Source organism: Anomaloglossus baeobatrachus, chromosome 6 (assembly GCF_048569485.1).
Source record: "Anomaloglossus baeobatrachus isolate aAnoBae1 chromosome 6, aAnoBae1.hap1, whole genome shotgun sequence".
Classification (NCBI taxonomy): Eukaryota; Metazoa; Chordata; class Amphibia; order Anura; family Aromobatidae; genus Anomaloglossus; species Anomaloglossus baeobatrachus.
The window spans coordinates 176,164,256-176,189,977 of NC_134358.1; the positions used below are offsets into that span (position 1 = coordinate 176,164,256).

Here is a 25,722-nt window from a genome sequence, read left to right on the forward strand (position 1 = left end):
ATATTTTTTTTTCATACTAGTTGGTATTTATTATTTGTTGGTTGAGCACCAAAAGAGTTTTTTCTTACTCTGGTTTCAGTTTAACAACTGCAAAGCTACACCTCCAAAAAAAACACCTTCCCTCCACACACCTCATTAGCTATGACATTTTATAGAAAAACGCCATTTCTTAGTATTAAGTAGATTGTATAGGACATTGTTAAAGTGTTGTCACTAGATGGGACTTTCTGGTGGTAAAACAAAAGCCCTTGTTTCTGTTACATCATGGAAGAGGACATAAAAGGAACACAGTGGTAAAAGCTATATAAAATAATATAGTCCTCAGTTTAGGAAGTGTATTTTATAATTAGTCATAGGTTAAAGAATTTGTCCACTACTTTTATATTGATGGTCTATCCTTAGGATATGTCATCAATGTCTGATTGGCTGGAGTCTGACACCCGTCACCCCCGTTCTTGGTGCTGGCAGCCAAAAATGCTCAGTTCTGAAGCTGCCCTGTCTTCTGATAGTGGCCGCAGCCAGGTACTGCCCATCTTTCTCCCATTCAAATCAATAGGAGTTGGATGTGCAGTGCCCGGCCGCAGTCGCAATCAGAAGATGTGGCAGCTTCGGAACTGACCATCTCTGGTCATCTGATGCTGTTGCAACTGCTGATCGACAGGGGGGGGGGGTGTCAGACCCCAGCCAATCAGATATTAATGACCCATCTTAAGGATAGTTATCAGTGTAGAAGTAGTGAACAACACCTTTACCTTTTAGACATTTTCAGTACAAAGTGTGATTCACATGGCAGCACTTTATTCTAGTATTGTGTCACCAGAAGTCCCGTAGGAGTCATACACAACTCAGGTGCCTATGAATGCTGCCCCTTCACAAAAATGTAGGGTATATGTTAGGCATTTTCTTCTAGGAGCAATGCTTTTGAGAACACTACCTCTAGAACTGTTACGCCACTGATGCATGGATATTTTACTGTGGACTCGCTGGATCAGCGGATTACCCAATACAGCAAGACACTTGAGAGAACTAGGAGAAAGAAGATAATTTATTTAAAGTAATGTTAAACAGTGTTAAAGGGTCATGACACTGAGCACTGCCAGAGGAGCAATTGGCGAGGGAACCCCTATACAGGGATTATCCCGGCACTTCCCCGGAGGGTCAGACAGCCGATTGCCAGAGGGACAACTCACGCTAAGCACTGCCAGCGGAGCTACTGGCGAGAGAACTTCGATACAGGGATTATCGTGGTCATAGCCCTGGATGGTCAGACTGTCCATAGGAGTTCCAGCTAGACAGTGGAATGCCGGCTCAAACAAAGAAGAGAATCCCAAATGCTCTGTATAATCAAAAGGAAGCAGATCCTGTAGTTGAAGGAATACGGAATGCTCTGCACCTCTCCTGACAAAGCGGATCCTAGCCATAGAAAGAGTCCGGCATTCCTGAATGACCACAGAGGTAAACTCGGTAGAAGGGGATCCGAAGTATGCAGTGAAGCCAGGAATAACGGGCCGGCTACAGGAGATTCTGTGGAGAGAGAAAGGTGAGTATCTTGCACAGCAGAGTGCAGTTAGGGAGTACAGAGCAGTGCAGTGAGTGCCTGAATTCTAGCAACGTTCCTGAGGAATAGGCACATTGCCCAGGCACCACCCATAGGGAACAGGTGCCTTATAAGCAGGAAGCAATCCTGCAGTCAGAATCAGAACAAGGAACAGGTATACTTTTCCTTTACATTACAGCAAAGTGCGGAGGGCGCCACCTAAGCATTTTCCCAGAGGACCTGTTGAGAGGACGCAGGTTCCGGGAGGAGAAGAAGGTGAAGATAGAAGTGCTCAGCATGGTGGACAGGGTAAGTGATGGAGCAACAGAGCCATCAGCAGAAGCTGAGCCAGAGGCAGGATATGGAGGTGCGAGGAGAACGTCAATCTCCCTGCCCAGGGGAGACTGACCGTGTGACCGAGGGTATGACAAGAACATAGCATCCTAAAGAGCGTCATGATATTGTTATTCTAACTCAAATATGAGGCAAAGATCCAATTGGCTTCGATAGGTGCAAAATACCCGCATAAACTAAACACGTGAAGATAATAATGGATTTTCTTTTAAGTCAACTTTCCCCTGTAAGCATAGAAGAATAAGACTTTGTGGCCATTTGGAACAATTAAAAGTCACGTTCCATAGAAGACCGACTAATGCTGTCCGTTCATCTACAAGTAGATTTCATCCTAGTGATATAAAAATGTCCTTATCAAGCGCCAGCACAGACAATAGGTAATTTATAACTAAAGAATGCAGTCAGGGAGCTTGTTTCTGAGCTTTTCATGTGAGTGTTTGTTTGCTGATATTGTTATGGCGGTGGTAGCTTTGTAGGCCACTCATACAATAACTAAGTCCATTGTGTCAATACTTTTCTGTAGATAATGCGTAATTTATGCCATCCAGTGATGTAAAAAACAGTTATGACAGGGTAATCTTTCAACTCTGGGTTGTTTTATAAAACAAATCCTCATGAGAACACAGTAAGACTCTTCTTAGTAACTAATCAAATTTCAGACTTTCATATAAAAAAATCTTACTTTGGTTATTTTCATTTCTTTAGAAATCTCCAAGATCAAATTGCAGCTGCAAGCTCTTCATCTATTAATCATGCTCCTGCCAGATGCCAACAGAGATACTGCCAAGGTAAATTAAATTAGAAACAGTATCACTAAATATTTTTATGCATTTCCTTCCAGGAGTAAGACGTAAGTTCATTGCAATCATTTCACATGTTGATTATATTTGCATTGTTTATCTAGAAAGAAAAGCCAGATATTGCACTTGGCAGCTTATGAAGTCCTTGGTACATGGAAGCTACGGTCTAAGCAGATCTTATAATGACATCTCATCACAAAAAATGATCAGAGAAATATGAATCCTTCCAACAAGTGTCAGTCACAATAATAGAAAATAATAGCTAAGTGATAAGAGGGGGTTGGAGAATAAGTCCAATTCCAATTCCATTTTTCATGGCCTCACGTAAAGGCAGAGTATGTCCACTGTCTGACTGACTGAGCTCAGTAAGGTTGAGTAGTGTTACTAGATGGCTAATATAATAGAGAAAAACTTTGGGCAATCTTATATTTTGTTAAAAAATTGTTGGTAAGGTGACCTGCCCATCTGATGTAAAAACAGGGCATTTTGTATTGTCATCTACTGATTGTAGGCTCAAGTGAAGAGGAAGGTTGCCTGCTACCGAGATGATATGGATAAATTCCGTGGTGTACATGCTATAATCGTAGCCCATCAGACTGCTATGGGGCTCATAAGAAAGGCTGCCTCATTACTTTACTGCAAATGTCATTTAATAAACCTTCACAATGTCTCAAATGGATGAGGTATAATTACATCAGGTATAGGAGATGGAATCACACCTGGACCCTGGATTTCAGGGTTCCTAAAAGGACCCTCTTGCCCACTTGAAACAATGAATGCTACTGAAGAGAACCTGTTGTGTCCAATAACGCTAATAATCTGTATATATAGGTGTCATGCTTGGTATAGGGGAATGCAAGACGAAGGGCGAAAGGCAGGGGTGGAAGGGTGAATCCTCTCTCTAGGGAATAGGGAAGATGGTGACCCCTGGGAAAACCTACTGCTGGCCCGTGGCTCACCTGATGTCCCTAGATAGGTTCTGCACCTATACACTGATCAGGATACCTAGGCCCTACCTGACACTGAAATAGTCCTTAGGTAGTGACAGGATGGGATAAGCACTAGTGAACCCAACTAAAACCTAAACAACACACAGAGAGAATAAACAGGGGAATGCAAACAGACAACTTATCTGCAAAATTATTTTGTAAGAATGACAGCAACATACAACAACGTGCTATGACATGAGATTTCATGCCGACTGTTTATAATCTGAACAGCATAGGAGGAAACTCTATTACCATCAAGGGAAAAGTCAGGTATATATAGACACGGGGAATGGATCTAAGACTTTGCAGCTGAATTGCCAAGATATACGCAGGGTGCAAAAGGGAAAGAGTTAACCCTAACAGGGAAGATACATAGAGCTCCATCCACATCAAGGAAGGAAGAATGAAATATCAAGTGCATATTGTGTAGTCAAATGCAGTGACCTTCTGGAGCCGGACACCACAGGGTTGTCTGTCAACCATGACATACCCATGGCAATAGGGTTATTCTCAAGGTTAATAGCATTATGAAGGTGTCCAACTGTCATACTGTGGCATCCAGGAAAAAATTAACTTAGTCCTACAGGGAGGTGCTTTAGTAATACGGGATTGTCAGCGCTGATTTAGTCATCGCTCACTATACTCTGGGCAAAGGCTGTAGGCATGCCCCGACCCTTTGGAAAAGAGCTGGCTCTGCACTGATCCACTGCTGAGCCGTGTGTCAATGAAAGTGCTAGCACATGCCTACAGCCGTCACTCACAGCATAGTGAGCGATGGCAGAATCCACGCTGGCACATCTATATGACTGAAAGTCGGTGGTTCCAGGAAGGAATAAAGGTAATAATCTCCCAGGTGCCACATTTTCAATATGGCAGCCAGGCACCTTCCTAATGCTATTAATCTGCAGATTTACTCTATATCTACAGGTTAATAGTATTATTGGACATTACAGTTCACTTTCAGAACCTGTGATAGTGGGGGGCCCTGTTGGAGATTTTGCATTGGGTCTACAAGTTTTATCTAACCCTAGCTCATGGACCTCTACATCTAATATATAAAGCTGAGTGTATGTGTGTGTGTGTAAGTGTATGTCTGCTAAAGGAATCCGCACCGTTGCATTTACAATCACAAAATTTTGCATAGACACTCCATGTGATTCAGGGAACATCATAGACTATGTTTTGATGGGAAAATTTAACCCCGCGTTTTACAGTTACTCTACAAAAAACCTGACTCCTTTAAAGTCAATGGAGCTGCAAGCTACAGGTTATTAATAGCAGCTGTGATTGGTTGCTATAACAACAAAATAAATTGTTAGTATAAGAAGCTAATGTGTGAGGTAGGGGAGATGGATAGAGAGAGACAGAAAGAGACAGACAGACATAGGAACAGACAAAGTAAGAGGCAGACAGGGAAAGAGACAGACAGACAGAGACAGACAGGGAAAGAGACAAAGAGAGAAAGTCAGAGAAAGAGACAGACAGAGGCAGGCAGACACAGAGAGACAGGGAAAGAGACAAGCACAGACAAACAGGGAAAGAGACAGGCAGACAGGGAAAGAGACAGACAGAGACTCCGAGAGACAGACAGACAGGGACAGAGACAGGGAAAGAGACAGACCAGGAAAGAGACAGTGAAAGAGACAGACAGGTAAAGAGACAAAAAACAGGGAAAGAGACAGAAACAAGGAAAAAGACAGAGAAAGAGACAGAGATAAGGAAAGAGACAGGGAAAGAGACAGAGACAGATGGGGAAAGAGACAGACGGGGAAAGAGACAGATGGGGAAAGAGACAGACGGGGAAAGAGAAAGACCTAAAGACCTGGAACGAGACAGATGGGGAAAGAGACAGATGGTGAAAGAGACAGACATAAAAAGAGACTGACAGACAGCTAGATATAGAGAGAGACAGACAGGCACAAAGATATAGAGAGACAGAGATAGAGAGACAGATAAACACAAAGATAGAGACAGACAGACACAGAGATAGAGAGAGACAGACAGATAGACTGATACAGAGACAGACAGAGAGATAGACACAGACAGACTGAGAGATAGACACAGACATACATTGATAGAGAAAGAGACACACATAGATAGAGACAGACACACAGACAGACAGACACACAGAGACAGACACACAGAGACAGACAGAGACTGGGACAGAGACAGAGAGACAGTAAAGCGGGCTTTACACGCTACGATATTTCTAGCAATTGCTAGCGATATCGTACGCAAAAGCACCCGCCCCAGTCGTGCATGCGATATCGTGTGATCGCTGCCGCAGCGAACATTATCGCTACGGCAGCGTCACACGCACTTACCTGGTCGGCGTCGTCGCTGTGACTGCTGAACAATCCCTCCCTCAAGGGGGAGGTGCGTTCGGCGTCACAGCGACGTCACGGCGACGTCACTAAACAGCCGGCCAATCAAAGCGGAGATGAGCGGGACAAACATCCCACCCACCCCCTTCCTTCCTCATTGCGGGCGGTACGCAGGTAAGGTGAGGTTCCTCGCTCCTGCGGTGTCACACACAGCGATGTGTGCTGCCGCAGGAACGACGAACAACATCTTTAAACAACCATTAACAATTTTTGGTTTTAGGACGACCTCTCCATGGTGAACGATTTTCACCACTTTGGAGGATGTTTAAGGTCACTGGTAAGTGTTACACGCTGCGATACCGTTAATGACGCCGGATGTGCGAAACTAATGACGTGACCCCGACGATAAAACATTAACGATATCGTAGTGTGTAAAGCGTGTTAAGTTTTAATTCTAAAAAATAATCCTGCGGTCTTCACACTCGTAGTTTCCACACTGCTCACTTGCTCTGACAATAGAGATCACTTCTCAGCTGTCAGCTCATCATCATAAGCACATAATTGGGACAACTTTTCTTGCAAATGATTAATTGATCCATGTTTTTTTGTAAGTTGTTCTTGGATATATTTGTGCATTGGCAGCTGCAACTTTAAACAAAGGACTGTAATATGTGTGATCAGTTGATTTCATAAAATACTCAAAAGCTACAACCATTCCTTAGTTTAGAGCTTTTCACTGTGACTCATAAACATCTATCACAGGATCCGTAATTTATTCAGATAGGTAAAATACGCACATGCGTTTTAGGTGCATTTATGCATGTAATCCGTAACCTAATGATGTCAATACCAGGATGTTTCAAAAACAAAACAGCTTTATTTAAAAGCTCACCGACCAAACAGAGACGAAAAAATGTAGTGTAAAAAGCGCAATAAAAAAATTAATGTCAAAATAGCACACAAAAACTCAATAAAAAACACAAGTAAACTTAGGTTCGGAGATGGCGCATAAAATCTGCAGCGTTAAAAACTCAATGGATACTGATATTTGTTGGAACATAGCCTTATTATGAACAAAATGCAGATTAGCAACTTGCAGTTTTGGTTGGGGTTGCAGGATACTGTGGATATATCTGTTGTTGGTTAAACTGAAAAATGTCTAATAAAGATGCATAATTAAGAATAAAAAAATAAATATTCTTTTTATTTTCTATCAGGCTTTACTACACTTCCTAAAAAAAGTTGTCTCGAATGAAGAAAAAAACAAAATGAGCTTGTGGAATGTATCTATGATCCTTGCACCAAACCTGTTTATTTACAAAGGTAAAAGTGCAAACCAAGAAGAAATGAAGGCGGCAGCATCTACGGCACACATTGTTCGACTTTTAATTAGGTACCAGGACATTCTATGGACGGTGAGAAAAACATTTCCATATTAAGATTATAGAGCTAAGAGGTTCCTGTATAAGAAAACATGAATTTCACGTTCTAAAGCCAATGGCTGTAATTTATTTTCCATTACTCCAGTGCAATGTTTGATACCCTCGACTTCCATGATAAACGTCCAAGCAGCCAACATTATACTCTGCACTGACATTTGAAAACGTCACTGCATAGTAGCACAGATGCACACAATACAGGAGCGAAAAGCCAGCTGTCAGACACAGCTTATCATAGAAAAGGAAAAGACCAATTATTACCATCTCTACCTTCTCTATTGCTGTATACACAGCACTAAACAAGTGCTGTGTATACTGTAATAGGAATGTAATAGGAATGTGATCACTGTGTGTAGAGAGGAAGCAGCACCAGCGGGTTGCTACCCCACCAAGATCAGCTCTGCAATGCGGCTCAGAGGCTGAATGTCCCCAGTTACAGGGGAAATCAGATAAAATAAAAAGTATTTCAATGTTAAAATTCCTCCCTCTCTAAATGTCTTTTATGATCTTATGGTGGTCACAATATTATTATTATTATTATCATTATTATTATTATTGTGTCATTTATTCCATGGCGCTATACATGTCACAAGTACAATAATCAAGAACAATACAAAACACAGACTGGTACAGGAGGAGAGAGGACTCTGCCCACAAGGGCTCACAGTCTACAAGATGTGAAATAAATAAAAAATAAATAGGAAAAAGAGAGAGTAATTAAAGTCGCTGCTACACTAAATCAATGTTAATAGCCCCGCCCCCATAAAACCAAAATTAATGACCTGTCCAATAAATGAAAATGATTGTTATGAAAAGGAGACCATATTATAAAACATATTTTAATGATCCTTTGTTGTCGTAAAAAAAAAAAATGAATAAATGTGAAGAGATGTTTTTTATTACTTTCCCACCGTTATCACCTATCAACCTAAAAATTAAACAAAAGTTTGAAAATAACATGATGAGACCTCATGTTTCACAAAAAAATACAAAAATTATTTGAATACCCAAACAAAAAAATATTGTGCAGCTCTTTAAACCACATCTACGAAAATCTCCGAAAATGGGCCTGGTCAGGAATGAAGGTAAATGTTATATGCTTGATAGGTGGGGGTCTTTTATAAGGTACTCTGATCCATGGGCGCACATATCATTGGTGTAATCTATGCAGCCTCATAGGAGCCTAAGAGATAAGGTGGACATTCCCACCTCAAAAATATGGAGAATTTGCATTATGATGCGCTATTGGACTGCGAAGGACTCTTAGACCCTGTGCGCACTTGCCGTTTTTTGCCGCGGATTTCCTGCGGTTTTACTGCATGTTTCGCTGCAGAAAATGTTCATAACATCTCTGCAGTGATTCACCAAAAAAACCTATGGGGAAAAAAAATGCTGTGCGCACTAGGCGGATTTTGACAGCTGCATGTTTTGCTGCGGGATTCCCGCAGCAAAAACAATTGCATGTCACTTCTTTTCCGCACGTCGCTGCGGCATTTCACTCCATTGACTGCCAAGTAATCGTGAAATCCCGCAGGAAATAACGCAGGCAGCAAATTCTGTGCGGTTCATTGCGTTTTCCTGTGTTATTCCCTCCGGTATTTCGCAGTTTACCTGCAGTAATGTTCATCGCTGCCTGCAATTTGTAAGGAAGTGATGTCATTATGACAGGAAGAGGAAGCGGAGCAGAGAGTAAACACATACACATCACATCACAGACATAGAACACACATATCACACTCACACACAGACACAGACATATAGAATACACATAGAAAGCAAACGGATATATAGGAATAAAAACACGTGGGCTCCGCCGTATTTTTACCATCCAGCCGAGGTAAGCACACAGCGGCGGCCCGGTATTCTCAGGCTGGGGAGGGCGAGGGGCAGGGTTAATGCCCCCCTCCCGCAGCCAAGAATATCAGCCCGCAGCTGCCCCGGGACTGTCGCATCCATTGTGTGGCAGTACCGGAGTGTCCCCGGCTCTTCCTGTTGCCATGATCCGGTGGCTATCAGGGTAATATAAGGATTTAATGGCGGCGAAACACCGCCACTAAGTCCATGCTTGATCATGGCAGCGTCTATGAGACAGCTGACATGATCAACCCGTAAGTAAAGTGAAAAAACACACACACCGAAAAATCCTTTATTTTAAATAAAACACAAAAAAGCCCCTGGTTCACCCCTTTATTAACCCCCCCCCCCCCGAAACACACAGCTCCGGCGTAATCCACGTCCTGCGATGCTTGCATCCAGCCGCAACTGACACACAGTGCTGAATGCAGTCTCGCAACGAGACAGCAGAGGTAATTACTGGTCATTTCCCACAGCCGGTAATGTGAACAACACATTACTGCTCGGGAGAAATGCCGCGTGTACTCACAGGGACTCTATGTATCTATCCCACTATTTATTCTTCTGTCTATCTATTTATCTATCTACCATCTATCTTAGAAGGAAATTACTTTTTTTTTTCCTTTTTCCTTCAATGTGCTTTATTGCATTGTTTGTTTTAATGTTTTGTTTATTGAAGCAAAATAAAAATAAAAATACACAAACAATAGAAATCACAGATTTGACTAATACAATCACATTTGCATCAGACGCTTTCCATTTCAACTTCATATCTCAGATTACGTATATGCTGTCCGAGCCAACAAATTAATAAACTTAACTATCTAGTATTAGGAAAGCCCTAATTAACTTAGTATTCTGGTTTCTGTTTTAATATGCAACAATTTTTAACAACAAGTATCCTAGATACTAGAGGTAGGGGGGGATCTAGAATCTAGGAGAGCGAACTTCGTCGCCTGAAATTCAGTTACAGGATTAGAGTCAGAGGGTTCAAGAGACGAAAGGGAAGGGGAAAGAAATAGAAAGGAGAGAAAAAAAAAGGAGAAGATTTTGGTCTTGGATCCATTCAGTTCGTGGCAAGGATGTTTAGACAACTGTCATTCATCACAATGGTGAGGGGAAGGGTAACTTACAGTCCCCTATACTACCGTCTGCGAGGTTACTATTGAAAATTGTGGTTTAGACTTATAGGCCTGCCAAGCCTTCCAGACCTGAAGGAAAGAGAGCATATTTTGACGCAAAAGGGCTGAGAGTTCTTCAACGTGATACAATTGATCAATCTTCAGCAAAAGCTGTGTGAGAGTAGGAATTTTCGTTGTGCGCCACAATTGGGCTATGAGGAGTTTACACGCTGAGCCTACAAATGACGCCAATTTTGAAGTAGCTTTGTCTTTAGGCCACATTGGGAAGTTCAGAAGCATTTGCCCAGGTTCCAGAACCCCCTTTTTGCCTGTGAGATCATATATTAACTTTGATGCCATCCTCCAGAAGGTCTGGACTATCGGACAAGACCACCAAACATGTAAATATGTTCCCTTGTCTCTCTCGCATCGCCAGCATTGATCTGAGTTGGAAGAGCTCCATGTGCTAGACGAGGTGGGGACAATGTACCATCTCGCAATCACTTTAAACGAGTTCTCTTGAACTCTCACACAACACGACGGGCCGTGCGAGGCATTATAAATCTGGCTCGTTTGTAAATCAGTAAATATAGTGCTCAGATCCCTTTCCCATCTTAGTATATATGCTCTCTTTACCACCAGCTTTTTTGTAAGCAGGGTCTGGTACAGGTTAGAAAGAATTTTCCTGGGAGTCCGGGTTTGCATGCAAAACGATTCAAAAGTAGTTAAAGGTCTGTCAAGATGAGTGTGAGGTAGTAATGGATGAATCACATATTTTAACTTTGTATGATGAAGAAATGTGAGCTTAGAGAGGCCTGGGTTCATACCCATCTCCTGGTCAGAAATCAAAGAGCCGTCCACCAAGATATCAGCTATCGGAACATTCACATTGGTCAGAAATGTGGATTTCGTGGACGCGGCTTGGTTTACATCGGCATCTAATATGTCGGAAACTTGGGTTAGAGGGGAGAGGGGCGGGGCCAGTATCTCTCTGTTTTTTTTCCATTTGTGCAATAGAATTCTCGTAAGCTCATTTGTGACGGATCTTTTATCCCTCTGGTTAGCAGGGGAAAGTAGCATAGCTCGTAGAGGAGTAGGGGCTAGGTATTCTTCTATGGATATCCACAATTTAGTCGGTGGGCGTCTGATCCAGTCTACCGTTCTAGACAGGACGGCGGCTTGGTAGTATACCGATATGTTGGGAAGCCCCATGCCCCCCCTGTCCCTTGGGAGGTTCAATGTTTGAAAGTTGATTCTCGGTTTATGTTTGTCCCAGACGTAGTTGGAAATTAAAGAGTTACATTGAGAGAGAAAAGCTGCGGGGAAGTATAATGCTTTTAATTATATTTTTCCGACCCATCCACGAAAGGAAGGGAGCCTTCCACGAGGCTATTTGTGTGGTAAGTTTAGGAAGAAGGGGCTTGTAGTTTAAATCAAATAGGGACTTGAAGGTTTTCCCTATCTTAATGCCTAAGTATGTTATATGACTATTTGGCCACCGAAAAGGGAACATGTTCTGTAGAGATTTAGTGACTTTACTGGCGACATTAATGCTTAATGCTTCTGATTTGGATAGGTTTATTTTGAAGTTGGACCATCGGCCATATTCCTCTAATAATTTCATAAAGGCAGGGAAACCCCTCTCCGGCTTGGACATTACCACCAACAAGTCATCGGCGAAGGCGGCGGACTTGTGATGAACTCCCTGTAGATTAAACCCCTCAATGTCCCGATCCTGTTGAATGGAGATTAGTAATGGCTCCATGACCAAAACAAAGAGTAGGGGGGATAAGGGGCAACCCTGCCTTGTGCCATTTTTAATGTCAAAAGGGTTGGTGAGAGTATTATTTATTTTAATCCTGGCTGTGGGGGCTGTGTACATCTGTAGGATTGCGCGTGTGGTATCTGGAGGAAAGTGGAAGGCCTCCAGCGTCTCCCGCAAGAAGGTCCAGTCCACCCTATCAAATGCCTTCTCGGCGTCCGTTCCCAGCAGGACTAGAGGCAGCTTATGTGTCCTGGCGAATTGCATTAGGTTTATTACTCTTAGTGCGTTATCCTTCCCCTCTCTACCTCTGACAAAACCTGATTGTTCTGGGGAGATGAGATCTGGAAGGATATCTGCCACTCGATTGGCAATTAAACTAGCATATATCTTTAGGTCTACATTCAAGAGTGAGATGGGCCTATAGTTTCCACAACACTCTGGATCTTTCCCGTCTTTGTGTATTAATGATATATGTGCCTCTAGTGCTTGCTTGGGTATAGGGTCGCCATGTAGAAGGGCGTTGCATGAATCTAATAGGTGCTCCCCCAGAATATCAAAGAATTTCTAATAATAGATAATGGGGAGGCCATCTGGACCTGGAGCCTTCCCCACGGGGCTCCTGGACAGGATGGACTGAACCTCAGCCCGGGAGAACGGTTTTTCTAAGGACGCCTGCTGTGTTTTAGAAAGTTTCGGAAGATTCAATTTAGTTAAGTAGTTTTGTATACCCCATTTCCTCTTGTCTCTCTCCAATGCCGACTCTTCTGTTCGAATTTGATATAATTTTTTGTAAAAACGAAGAAATTCATTCGAGATTTGAGAATAGTCTTGCGTACGGTGCCCCTGTGAGGTTTTAATTGCATGTATGAACGTGCGAGCGTGCTTTATTGCATTGAATGCATTAAAGCACATGTACCAACCCGCACGCGGCAAAACCGCGAACGATACCGTGGTAAAACCGCGGAAAACCGCATGTGGTTTTCGGGTGTGGTTTGCCGCGTTTTTTTACCGTGAGTGCGGTAATCTTTCAGACCCTGCGGAATTTTCTTAAGAAAATTCCGTTTTCCAGTGTGCACAGGGCCTTATACTGTTCTTGCACAAAGGTTAGACATGGTCATAGAAGCCATTAGATAACCTAATCTCATTCTCCAGGTTTATTCCTTTAAGGGTACTATTACACTAAAAGATACCACGATATGACCTAGTCAGGATATTATCATCATAGCATAATTCATTCTAGATGTGTGCTCTTAAACCAAGTTACTCCTATATAAAAGCAAATTTTCCCATAGGAAATAATTGAAATGCAGACAATTTGTTCCACAAGCCAAAAATATTTAGTGTACTTATACAAACTTATTACAGTAATACAAAATAATGTACTGTATTCAGATAAATTATTACAGTTCACTAATACAAAGTACTGATCAGTGCAGTAAAAAGCTTATAAAACACATTACGGTAAACTGCATGTTAGCTTACAATAAAATTGTTGGTGTGCGAGAGGTGCAGTATAAGCAATGTGCTGCACTGGTTAGCAGAAAGAAAGTACAATACTGTATCCACAAATGCAAATTGATAGACATGCTATATAGTATATACTGTACTGTACAATGGTATACTGTATAGAGTATACAGGTATACAGTACTTACAGTACTGACCAAAAGTTTGGACACACCTTCTCATTCAAGGAGTTTTCTTTATTTTCATGACTGAAAATTGTAGATTCACATTGAAGGCATGAAAAGTATGAATTAACCCATGTGGAATGAAATACTTAACAGAAAAGTGTGAAACAACTGAAAATATGTCTTATATTTTAGGTTCTTCAAAGTAGCCACCTTGCTTTGATTACAGCTTTGCACACTCTCGGCATTCTCTTGATGAGCTTCAAGAGTCTCACCCTTCCGTTGGCCCATCAGGGATTAGAGTCTTTGTGACTTCAGTGTTTCCAGGGCCAACTATCCCACTCCAGCATCACCCCACTTTTGGCGGTGACCCACTGAGAAGAGATAGCAGCAAGCTTAGGGAGCAGTTCTGTGTTTCATCAGTCAGAACCAAAGCTCCTCAACTGAGCTGATGTAGAATCCTTCTTTTGGTTCAGTTCTGTAATTCCCCAGCGGGAGCCGAAGTTCCTCAGCTGGGGGCATGTAGAATCTCACTCTGGTGACAGAAGCAAGACCCTTTTATACCACTCAGTTTTCTTACAGGATTGGTGGAGATAGCTGCTCTCTCATTGGTCACAAGTTAAATCCGACTGCATAATTTTCCTTCGAACTATGGAGTCAGAGGGGATGAGGCAATACACTTTTATAAACAATAAGGCTTCGATCAGTGTAGAGACAACTTATATTCTATCTTCTCTTTATTTAACAAACAATTGGACCCATATATCTGGCCTAATTAAGAACAATTCACCCTCACAGAAGTAGCCAAACGCTATGTCATCACACTTTGTACCTAGCTTTCTCTGACAACCCCGTAGACAATGAATGAACATGGTCCCTTGGTTCCAGAGCTCCATTCTCGGAACAGCTGAGTATCCAATCGGTCGGACCCTCAGTAGTCAGTAAATTATCCCTTATCCTATGGGTATAACTTTCAATTTTGGTAAATGAGATTCATTACATCTTTCTATGCCTTTTGGCAACAACTGACACTGCATTTGTAATGCAACCAAGTTTGCCCTTGAGTTTCTGCTATAAAAGTATAAAAATCCAAAATCTGGTCACAGGACATGATTCCAATAAATCACACAAGTCTGCGACCCATCACTTTTATGTAATACAACAAGATTGTAAAAACTGATATGGTACAATCTATTTTATAGCTGTCTTAATGTTTACTTTCTGTGTTTATATAGGTTCCAGCCTTTCTTATTTCACAAGTGCGGAAAATGAACGAGGCAGCGCTGAACAATAACAAGAAGCAGCTTATTTTTGATAAAAGTGTAAGGAAATTATTGAGGAGAAAGACTATGGAGCGTGAAAGACCTGAAAGGAGAGAGGTGAGGAGAATCTTCTGACCTTAGTCAAAATGTTACTATTTGTATGAATTCACATTTATATTAAGGAAGTTGACAGATGAAAAATACTGAACAGTGGTTCACACAACTATCAGCAATGAAGAGTTTTATAAATGCATTCAAGTATGAGTTCTATTTTGGCCAAAATACAAGGTCAAAACTTGTGTAAAGGGTAAAGGCCCAGTCACACACAACGACTTACCAGCGATCCCGAAAACGATGCGACCTGATAGGGATCGCTGGTAAGTCGCTGGGAGATCGCTGGTGAGATGTCACACAGTCAGGCCTTACCAACGATGCAGTAATGATCAGTGACCTGTATAACGATCTCAGCGGGCGTTGGGACCATGTTAGGAGATCGTTGGTAGGTGTCAAACACAGCGATGCGTGCTGCCCAGCAGGACATCGCCTTTTAAGAACATGGTCCGGACCATTCCGCAACGACTAGCGATCTCACAGCAGGGGCCTGATCGCTGGTAGGTTTCATACATAACAAGATCGCTGGCGAGATAGTTGCTGCGTCACAGAGACTGTGACTCAGCAACGATCTCGTTAACGATCTCATTGTGTGTGATGGGGCCTTTAGTGTAAGTTGGTGTTCATCAGTATTTTGCATTTGTTCAACGTCCCTGACAAGACATTGTGTCTTGTCTACCTTGTGTTCTAACATTGTATTTGTATTGGCAAACATGGCCATGTTTAATGATAGGTAGTCCTAACTCACAGTGATGATTAGTCAGAAAACTCACAAACACACTACAATCTATATCATAGGAAGGTTGTCCATAGGAGGGCATCTTGTAATAGACATGGTAACACAAAGGCTATAGAAGGCAAACGTTGTTAAATGTTTTACGGAACCCAATGACAGGAATGATGTTTGGGTAAAAATACATGCATTTAGAGAGGATCTTTCACAGGCTTGAGCATGTTAAATGTCCCGCATAATAGACTAGTGACTGAAGAGATTAATTTAAAACATCTTTTTTTATTTTTTTATTTCTCATCTCTATTGCGGAAAAGTTTAGTTTATAATTTATAAGTCCCACTGGAGACTACCAGAGATTTGTTCTTGGTAGGGTGAACTTCTTCCCTCACATGACATAGACCAATCATAAGCAGGATGTGTCATACCAGGGGAAAAAAGAACATGGCCCTAGAAGGTCAGAAGAACTTGCTATATCTTGAGATACATGTAATAACATGTAACCTCTCCTCACTGATCTCTGCAACTATTGTGTAGAGTATAGCCTTAGCTGATTGGGATTACAAACACTTTCAGATCTCCTCTCATTGCTGTCAGATGTGCAGATGTGTTGATAATGATACTCAGCTCTGCTGTGTACCCTCTCCCCACATTGACTGCCCTGAAATGAATGTTTGAGGTGTTTGTAATGACACTCAGCTCAGCTGAACTCTACACAGTAGCTGCAGAGATCAGGGCTGAGAGCAGGGATGTCTGTGATTACATCTCACTAAAGAAAACATATTCTTCTGACCTCCTGGGTGTATTTTGTTTTTGCCCATGCACTATGCATCCTGCTTATGATTGGTCAGCATCTTGCAGAGGAAAAAGTACACACCCACAGAGACAAATCTCTGGTAATTCTCAATTAGATTTATAAATTATAACCTAAATTTTACAAGTTCATATCTATGCAACAGAGGAAAAATTAAAAAATATGTTTATTCAGCTCTGCAGCCACTATTCCATGATGTGACCAGTTTGACATACTAGTACTGGTGAAACTGGTGAAATGTGCTGTTCAAACACAGCACATCCAATTTAATCCAACATCTGTTATCAAGAATCGTCAGGACCCATATACACGTTGTTACGGGGGGACCGGCAGATTAGGACCAGGGGGTATATATCCCAATCGCCAGTCGGGGTCCACCGTGCTCCAGATGGCAATGGAGCTGCTGGCACCCTGTGGGTTAGGCGGAGACTATAGAGCTGATGACTCAGAGATAACCCAGGAACCGGTCACGTGTGTAGGGACACGTCAAACCGGACAATAACCAAGTTAGCGTTTCGGTGGAGCGGGCGCTACTCCGACCACGTGTGTAGGGAACACGTCAGGCCGGATGGTAACCAGTTAGCGTTGACCGAGAAGACCGCTGCGACAGCGCCCTGTCGGCCACGTGTGTAAGACACGTCAGGCCAAGCGGTCCTTTGATTAGCGTTTCTGGTCACCACTCGACTGGCCACGTGTGTGAAGGACACATCAGACCAGGTAGTCCCACCAGTAGCATTTGACTGGGAAGCCGAGGAGAGAAATAGGTTTCACACACCCAATCCAGGAACACCCTGTTAACTCCACAGGGGTTCTGGAATACGCTGTCCGTGTGCTTAGAGAACACAACCGGACAAGTAACGCAACAGGTATGCTATCCGTGTGCGTAGGAGTCACGAACGGACAGGTGACACAGCAGCCGCAGTCCAGTTAACGCCACTGGACTGCTATAGCAGAACTGGGACGGCACCAAGGAGGCACGGCGCCTGACCCATATGTGCCGAGCCACGAATCTTGGCATTACAGGCACCGTTCGCCTAGCCCTACCTACCACTTCCAACAAAGCTTATGCCACCATGAACTCTAAATGAATATGAGTGAAGACTGCGCACCTCCATGTTGTCTCCTGCCCCTTTTATAACCTAGATCCGCCCCAAACCCAGGTTGGAACCACCAAGGTCCAATAGCAGAGTGCCATATCATCAGCGACGTCACCAGCGGCCTATCCGGAACCGCCATGTCACTGATGACCTCATGGCAGCCACGCCCCAAACACCTCACCAGTCATCGTCTGACGACCAATGGTGAGGTGCCAGATCATAGGGGCGGGCCTCTGCGAGCCAGTCCGGAGTGGCCACATCATCAGGAGTCAGACACCTGACACCCTCTGCCCTATCAGGGCCTGCCACCTCACAGACATGCTCAGTGAGGTCCTTACCGGACCTAGCCTCTGATGCACTAAGTGCCTGAGCATGCTCAGTAGCCTGAACAACAGACTCAGAAATCAGACTATCTGCCTGAGCATGCTCAGTAGGCACATCCCAGAACTTTGACACAGCACGAAGTCCAAGTACCTGTGCAAAGAGGCTGTTAGAATTAATTGTGGGAGCATGCTCAGTAGCCTGAACTGAGGACTGTGTCATTTATGAGACTATCAGGCTGAGCATGCTCAGTAGGCAAAACAGCGGGCTTAGACTCTGGCTGGGGTAAATCGGCGCGCGCATGAGCACTAGCCACCTCTCCACACTTAGACATGGTGGAAGGAGCAGCCAACTGGACGACCCGAGGCACAGCCAAGAACGGCAGCCGGCGCCTGGGCGCAACAGGAACCACAGCAGGCTGCTTGTGGCTATGGCGGCGCCGGTTCGTAACACACGTTTCCTTTTTATTTGTATATCAGTTATCTGTTTTCTTATCACATTTTACCCTCGGACATGATATGATATAGGAGCATTTGTGTTTTCATTGAGGAGAGGGAAAAATACTGCTGCCAGTCAGTTCTGGCAGCAGCTTATCTCCCCTTAGACCATAAGAATTGTGGTATTAATGTTAAATGGCAAACATTATCTGTCAGGGAAGAGTCGAGAAACACCCTTACACAGCAGACATGTTGACGTGTTCTGCCAAAGACCTTGGGTGGGGCCAAATCTAATATAGTGTATACAGTGAGGAAAATAAGTATTTGATCCACTGACGATTTTGCAAGTTTTCCCACCTACAAAAAATGAAGAGGTCTGTAAATGTTATCATAGGTACACTACAACTGTGACAAACAGAATCTGCCCAAAAAATCTAGAAAATCACATTGTATAATTTGTAAATAATTCATGTGCCTTTTCTTGCATGAAATAAGTATTTGGTACGATAGAAAAACAGAACTTAATATTTCATATCACTGCAGCAGGAATGTTGGCCCACTCCTCCATACAAATCTTCTCCAGATCTTTCAGGTATCGGGGCTGCCACTAGTCCACATTGAGTTTCAGCTCCCGCCAAAGATTTTCTATTGGGTTTAGGTCTGGTGGCTGGCTAGGCCACTCCACGACGTTGAAATGCTTCTCACGGAGCCACTCTTTAGTTGCCCTGGCTGTGTGTTTCTTGTTATTGTCATGCTGGAAGACCCAGCCACGGCCTATTTTCAATACTCATACTGAGGGAAGGAGGTTGTTGGCCAACTTTTGCAATACAGGGCACCATCCATCCTCCCTTCAATATGGTGTAGTCGTCCTGTCGCCTTTACAGAAAAGCACCCCTAAAGTATGATGTTTCAAACCTCATGCTTCACAGTTAGAATGGTCTTGGAGTTTTACTCATCCTTCTTCCTCCAAACACGGTGAGTGGAGTTCATACCAAAAAGTTCTATTTTGGGCTCATCTGACCACATGACCTTCTCCGATTCCTCCTCTGGATCATCCAGATGGTCATTGGTGAACTTCAAACAGGTCTGGATATTTTCTGGCTCAAGCTGGGGAACCTTGCATGCTCTGCAGGATTTTAAGCGTAGTGTGTTGCTGACGGTAATCTTTGAGACTGGTCTGAGCTGCCTTCAAGTATTGACCAAGTCATTCTGTGTCGTTCTGGGCGGATTCCTGACTTTTCTGAGAATTATCCTTAACCCACGAGGCAAGATCTTGTATGGAGCCCAAGACCAAGTAAAATTCACAGTCATCTTGTGTGGCTTCAATTTTTTAATTTTTTAATAATTGCACCAACATTTGTTGCCTTCTCACCAAGCTCCTTGCCAATTGTCCTGTAGCCCATTCCAGCCTTTTGCAGGTCTACAATTTTGTCCCCGGTGCCCATAGACAGTTCTTTGGTCTTGGCCATGGTGGAGAGGTTGGAGTGTGATCGATTGAGTGTGTGGACAGGTGTCTTTTAGACAGGTAATGAGTTCATACAGGTGCAATTAATACCGGGGATGAGTGCAGAGTAGGAGGGCTCCTTAACGAAAAAATAACAGGTCTGTGAGAACGAGAATTCTTACTGGTTGGTAGGTGATCAAATACTTATTTCATGCAATAAAATGCAAATTAATTATTTAAAAATCAAACAATGTAAATTTTCTGGATTTCTTTTTTTTTGGGGGGGGGGAATCTGTCTATTATACACTATGTGCAGAATTATTAGGCAAATGAGTATTTTGATCACATGATACTTTTTATACATGTTGTCCTACTCCAAGCTGCATAGGCTTGAGAGCCAGCTACCAATTAAGTAAATCAGGTGATGTGTATCTCTGTAATGAGGAGGGGTGTGGTGTAATGACATCAACACCCTATATAAGGTGTGCTTAATTATTAGGCAACTTCCTTTCCTTTGGCAAACTGGGTTAGAAGAGAGATTTGACGGGCTCTGAAAAGTCCAAAATTGAGAGATGTCTTGCAGAGGGATGCAGCAGTCTTGAAATTGCCAAACCTTTGAAGTGTGATCACCGAACAATCAAGCGTTTCATGGTAAATAGCCAACAGGGTCAAAAGAATTGTGTTGGGCAAAAAAGGCACAAAATAACTGCCCATGAATTGAGGAAAATCAAGCGTGAAGCTGCCAAGATGCCATTTGCCACCAGTTTGGCTATATTTCAAAGCTGCAACGTTACTGGAGTATCAAAAAGCACAACGTGTGCCATACTCGCGGACATGGCCAAGGTAAGGAAGGCTGAAAAACAAACACCTTTGAAACATAAGAAAAAACATCAAGACTGGGCCAAGAAATATCTTAAGACTAATTTTTCAAAGGTTTTATGGGCACATGAAATGAGAGTGACTCATGATGGGCCAGATGGATGTGCCAGAGGCTGGATGAGTAAAAGGCAGAAAGCTCCAGTCCGACTCAGACGCCAGCAAGGTGGAGGTGGGTTACTGGTATGGGCTGGTATCATCAAAGATGAACTTGTGGGACCTTTTTGGGTTAAGGATGGAGTGAAGCTCAACTCCCAGACCTACTGCCAGTTTCTGGAAGACAACTTCTTCAAGCAGTAATACAGGATGAAGTCTGTATCGTTCAAGAAAAACAAGATTTTCATACAGGACAATGCTCCATCACATGTGTCCAAGTACTCCACAGCGTGGCTGGCCAGTAAAGGTCTAAAAGATGAAAAAATAATGACATGGCCCCCTTGTTCACCTGATCTGAACCCCATACAGAACCTGTGGTTCCTCATAAAATGTGAGATCTGCAGAGAGGGAAAACAGCACACCCCTCGGAACAGTGTCTGGAGGCTGTGGTGGCTGCTGCACGCAATGTTGATCGTAAACAGATCAAGCAAGTGACAGAATCTATGGATGGTTGGTTGTTCAGTATCATCAGAAAGAAAGGTGGCTATATTGGTCACTAATTTTTTTGGGTTTTGTTTTTGCATATTAGAAATATTTATTTCTAATATTTGTGCAGTTATATTGGTTTACCTGGTGAAAATAAACAAGTGAGATGGGAATATATTTGTTTTTTATTAAGGTGCCTAATAATTCTGCATAGTAATAGTTACCTGCACAAACCGATATCCTCCTAAGATAGCCAAATCTAAAAAAACTCGACTCCAACTTCCAAAAATATTAAGCTTTGATATTTATGAGTCTTTTGGGTTGATTCAGAACATAGTTGTTGATCAATAAGAAAAAAACCCTCTAAAATACAAGTTGCCTATTAATTCTGCACACGGTGTAGTTGAAGTGTACCTATGAGAAAAATGAAAGACCTCTCCATCGTTTGTGGGTGGCAAAACTTGCAAAATTGTCAGTGTATTAAATACTTATTTCCCCACTGTATATGGTGCTTTAGTTAGACCTCAGTCATGTATTAGTATGAATTAACAAAGGCCTTGTTTAAAGGACATATACATATCTAGGCACATTTTTACAGTACTTTGATCATGTGCCGTCTATATAAGAATGTGCACTAGACTAAACAAAAAAAATCTATGTAAATAAAATGGAAAATACAGCAGGAAGTATGATAGTGTCATATAGAAAATGTATGGAAGCATCATTTAGCTAATCTGATTACACAAGATCTAGATTGGATGCTATTTCTCTCTAAAACGCTCCTAATGTAATCGAATACTTGGTACATAAGATGTAGGGATACTTTGCAATTACACTTTAATGAGTATTGCCTATGCAATTATCAATTCTGATTAGAATAATGAGCCATTGGGGACTTTTGAGTGTATGATGAGTCACTTCAGCTGTAAATGTGTCGGGATGCCGGATAGATCGTGTTAACTATGAAATGCTTTGGGGCGTCATTGAGACATTATGTGGCCTAAAGAAAATTACTTCTATTAATTAATAATTCACTAGTATATTAGTCAGTTTTGTAATTAGGTAAAGTACTGAACTGGTGCTAGCTTACAACATGCTGTATTATTTGGCTTTACAAGTGCCCATCATTTCTCTGTAGACCCCACTATCGGGTTGGTTTACCACGTAGACCCAGTTTGTATTCCTCCAGTATGTGCAATAATGAGGCTCAGGTTATAGAATACCTGTCCAGACGCTATCATTTGGGCTTTTTTCAAATGTCTTTTAGAAGAATCATTTTCCATGTGACGATTTGTTTTATGATTATGATTTTACAACTTGCACAGCACATTTACAACTTGCTCAGCTTTTGTAGAGTGTATCTAATATCTTGTCTCCTGTTCTTAAATAGGTAAAAATTGCAAAGTGCAAATAAACAGAAGCAATTTTAATGTTATGGTGAAGAATCAACAACAAGTGGGACACAATTGTGAAGGTGAACGAAATTTATTGCTTATATTAAATTTTTGTAAAAAAGAAATAACTGAAAAGTGGGGCGTGCAATATTATTCGTCCCCTTTACTTTCAGTGCAGTAAACTCACTCCAGAAGTTCAATAAGCAATACATTTCATTCAACTTCACAATTGTGTTCCACTTGTTGTTGATTCTTCACCATAACATTAAAATTTTTATCTTTATGTTTGAAGCCTGAAATGTGGGAAAAGTTGAAAAATTCAAGGGAGCCGAATACTTTCGCAAGGCACTGTAGTTCTGGCTATTTTCAGTGCATCAGCATTGATCTGATGCTGCAGAGGTAAAGCTGTTTCAGCTTGCAGAATTGGGCAGCACATAGTTTAATCCAACAGTGCATCTATGTAATTGGTCTGAACTGTTAATTATCAAAAATGCACCGATCCCAGGCAAGCAGGAAGTCAGGAGGCTGCAGAGTGGTGTGCTTCTGAAGACAGATGTGACAACCTCTATTAGTTTATATAATGAACATTAGGAAGTATTCCATGAAGAAGTAATGCACTGAATGTAATTTTACCATTATTCCTCTTGGGTGGCATTTTGAAAAGACAATGAAGACATTAAAAGAAGCTTTATAATTCATATTTCTTGTATTTTACTATTTTTTGTTATTAACCTGTGTTTAGAGTTCAATTTAAAGAGGTTGTCCACTACATTTACATTGATGATTTATCCTTAGAATAGGTCATCATTGTCTGATCAGCTGGATCCACTCTCCTCTACTCCCGCCGATCAGCTGTTCTCGATGCGCGTGGTGGCAGGAGGCGGCCTGAAATGCTCAGTTCTGGAGCTGCCCCTTCTTCTGATAGCGGCTGGGTATTGTAAATCTGCCACCTATTCAAATTAATAAGATGTGGATGTGCAATACTCGGCCACAGCCACTATCAGAAGACTGAGCAGATCTGAAACTCAGTGACACCGTGAAGAGCTGATTGGCGGGGGTGCCGGGTGTCAGAGCCCGGCCAATCAGATATTGATAACCTATCATAAGGATAGGTCATCAATGTTCAAGTATTGGACAACCCCTTTAAGTTCAATCATGCCCTTAGTAAACTTGGAATCTAAGAAAGGCAATGCTTGGGTGTTACACGATTTTCTTGTTGGATTTAACTTGTACTACATCCATCATCACCTCTAAGCCCAAATAGAAAAGCCGTCCTGTGTTGTGGTTATAACAGCTCTATTCTGCTTTTATATTTCAGCACTGTGATGTACCTGAAGGAGTGATAAGAGTCTATGCTCCATTGCACTCAAAGGTTTCCATGGCAATCCAGCTGAACAGTCGGACAAAAGCCAAAGACATCCTGGCACGGTTTCAGTGTGAAAACAGGTGCTGTGGTGATCTGTCCTTGTGCTTCCTTCCCTTTATGTTCCTTTTACTCTACATAATTGTTTCATCATTTTTATGCCACATGATGATCTATCTCTCCGTTGTCTTTTTAGTGGAATATAATTAGTTAAAATCTAGGAATAAAGAACCAAAACAATGAGACATTTTCAGTGACCTTGACTGAGGACCTACTTCAAAATCACATATTGAGGATCTTAAAGACTAAACAAAACTTCAGATGTATCCTGTTGTAGTTACAGGGATTGGTTAGGATTAGAAAAAAGTCTGTTTTATTTTTTCCAGAAGCATATTGAGTAGTGATAGAGGTTGCAGAGGTAGCAGTTGTTTTGGGATGACTCCCCCAAATAATTACCTGTGCAGTCAATCATTTCAAGATTCCACAAAGTCTTGGTACAATTCTTCTACCAACTTGTCAAACATCCACATTTCACAACCCGGAAGTTTGGACCCAACTTTCGCTAAGTGACATTAAAGTTGCCTTTAAGTACTTTTGACAATAATTTATTTTGAGAAAAATGGCTTTAGACTGGTGATATGTACTCTTTAAGCACTTCCCGTCAGCCCATAGACTTTACACATCCAGACAGTCTGTGTTTTACTTTGCACTGATGTTCTAAAACATCAATGCAGAGTAAGATGCCTGAGATCATGCAGCTGTGGCGGTGAGGAGCTACCTGCCAGACACAGCCAGACTCCCTATAAAGAAGGCTTATTAACTTCCTGATCTTGGTATACACAACAGTGAACAAGTGTTCTGTACATAGATTACAAAATACTAACAGTGCTTTCTTCGCCAAACCCAGTAGTCATGTGATCGCTGGGTATTGGGAGAGAGCAGGAGCTACTGAGACTTAAGAAACCCATTCGGCTTTGTTATGTGGGCAGGAGACTGAATTTCCCCTGTAACTGGGGCTAATATGCCTGCCCTTGTTAAATTGGAAATTGGCTATTAAAAGAATGTATTAATATGTTAAAATGCCTCCCAAAGGTCTTTTAAAAACTTATTGTGGGGGAAGGTGGAGTGCCACAGTGTGTGAAATAAATTAAAAAATGAATAAATAAGAACAGTAAAAAGAATTATATAAATAAATATTAGAAAACTTGAAAAAAAAAAAGAGACATTGCAAGTCCAAAACATTGTTTCTACATTGTCTCCATGAAAAAATATGTCCAATATATAAAAATTATTTATACGGAAAGAAGAGCATAATTTAAAATGGTTTTAGTGGTACTTTGTGGTCGTTAAAAAAAAAAAGTGAAAAAAGACACATACTTCCTATATTCCTTTACGCTTTCCCCAGATAGCAGCAAGAAAAAAGAATAAAAAAATGTCATAAAAATTAAGCATACTGTATCCCCAAAAACATGAGTAAAA

General features: G+C 41.9%; 1 protein-coding gene across 2 annotated transcripts in view; it reads left to right on the forward strand.

The window, feature by feature from the left end:
- ARHGAP28 (Rho GTPase activating protein 28) overlaps positions 1–25,722 on the forward strand; it is a 230,082-nt gene that overhangs the window by 185,896 nt on the left and 18,464 nt on the right. For both annotated transcript variants that reach the window (XM_075316393.1, XM_075316394.1), the window contains exons 10-13: positions 2,597–2,679; positions 7,222–7,419; positions 15,048–15,191; positions 24,199–24,326. In XM_075316393.1, coding sequence (XP_075172508.1) covers positions 2,597–2,679; positions 7,222–7,419; positions 15,048–15,191; positions 24,199–24,326 — 553 coding nt within the window. The remainder of the gene's footprint in view (positions 1–2,596; positions 2,680–7,221; positions 7,420–15,047; positions 15,192–24,198; positions 24,327–25,722) is intronic.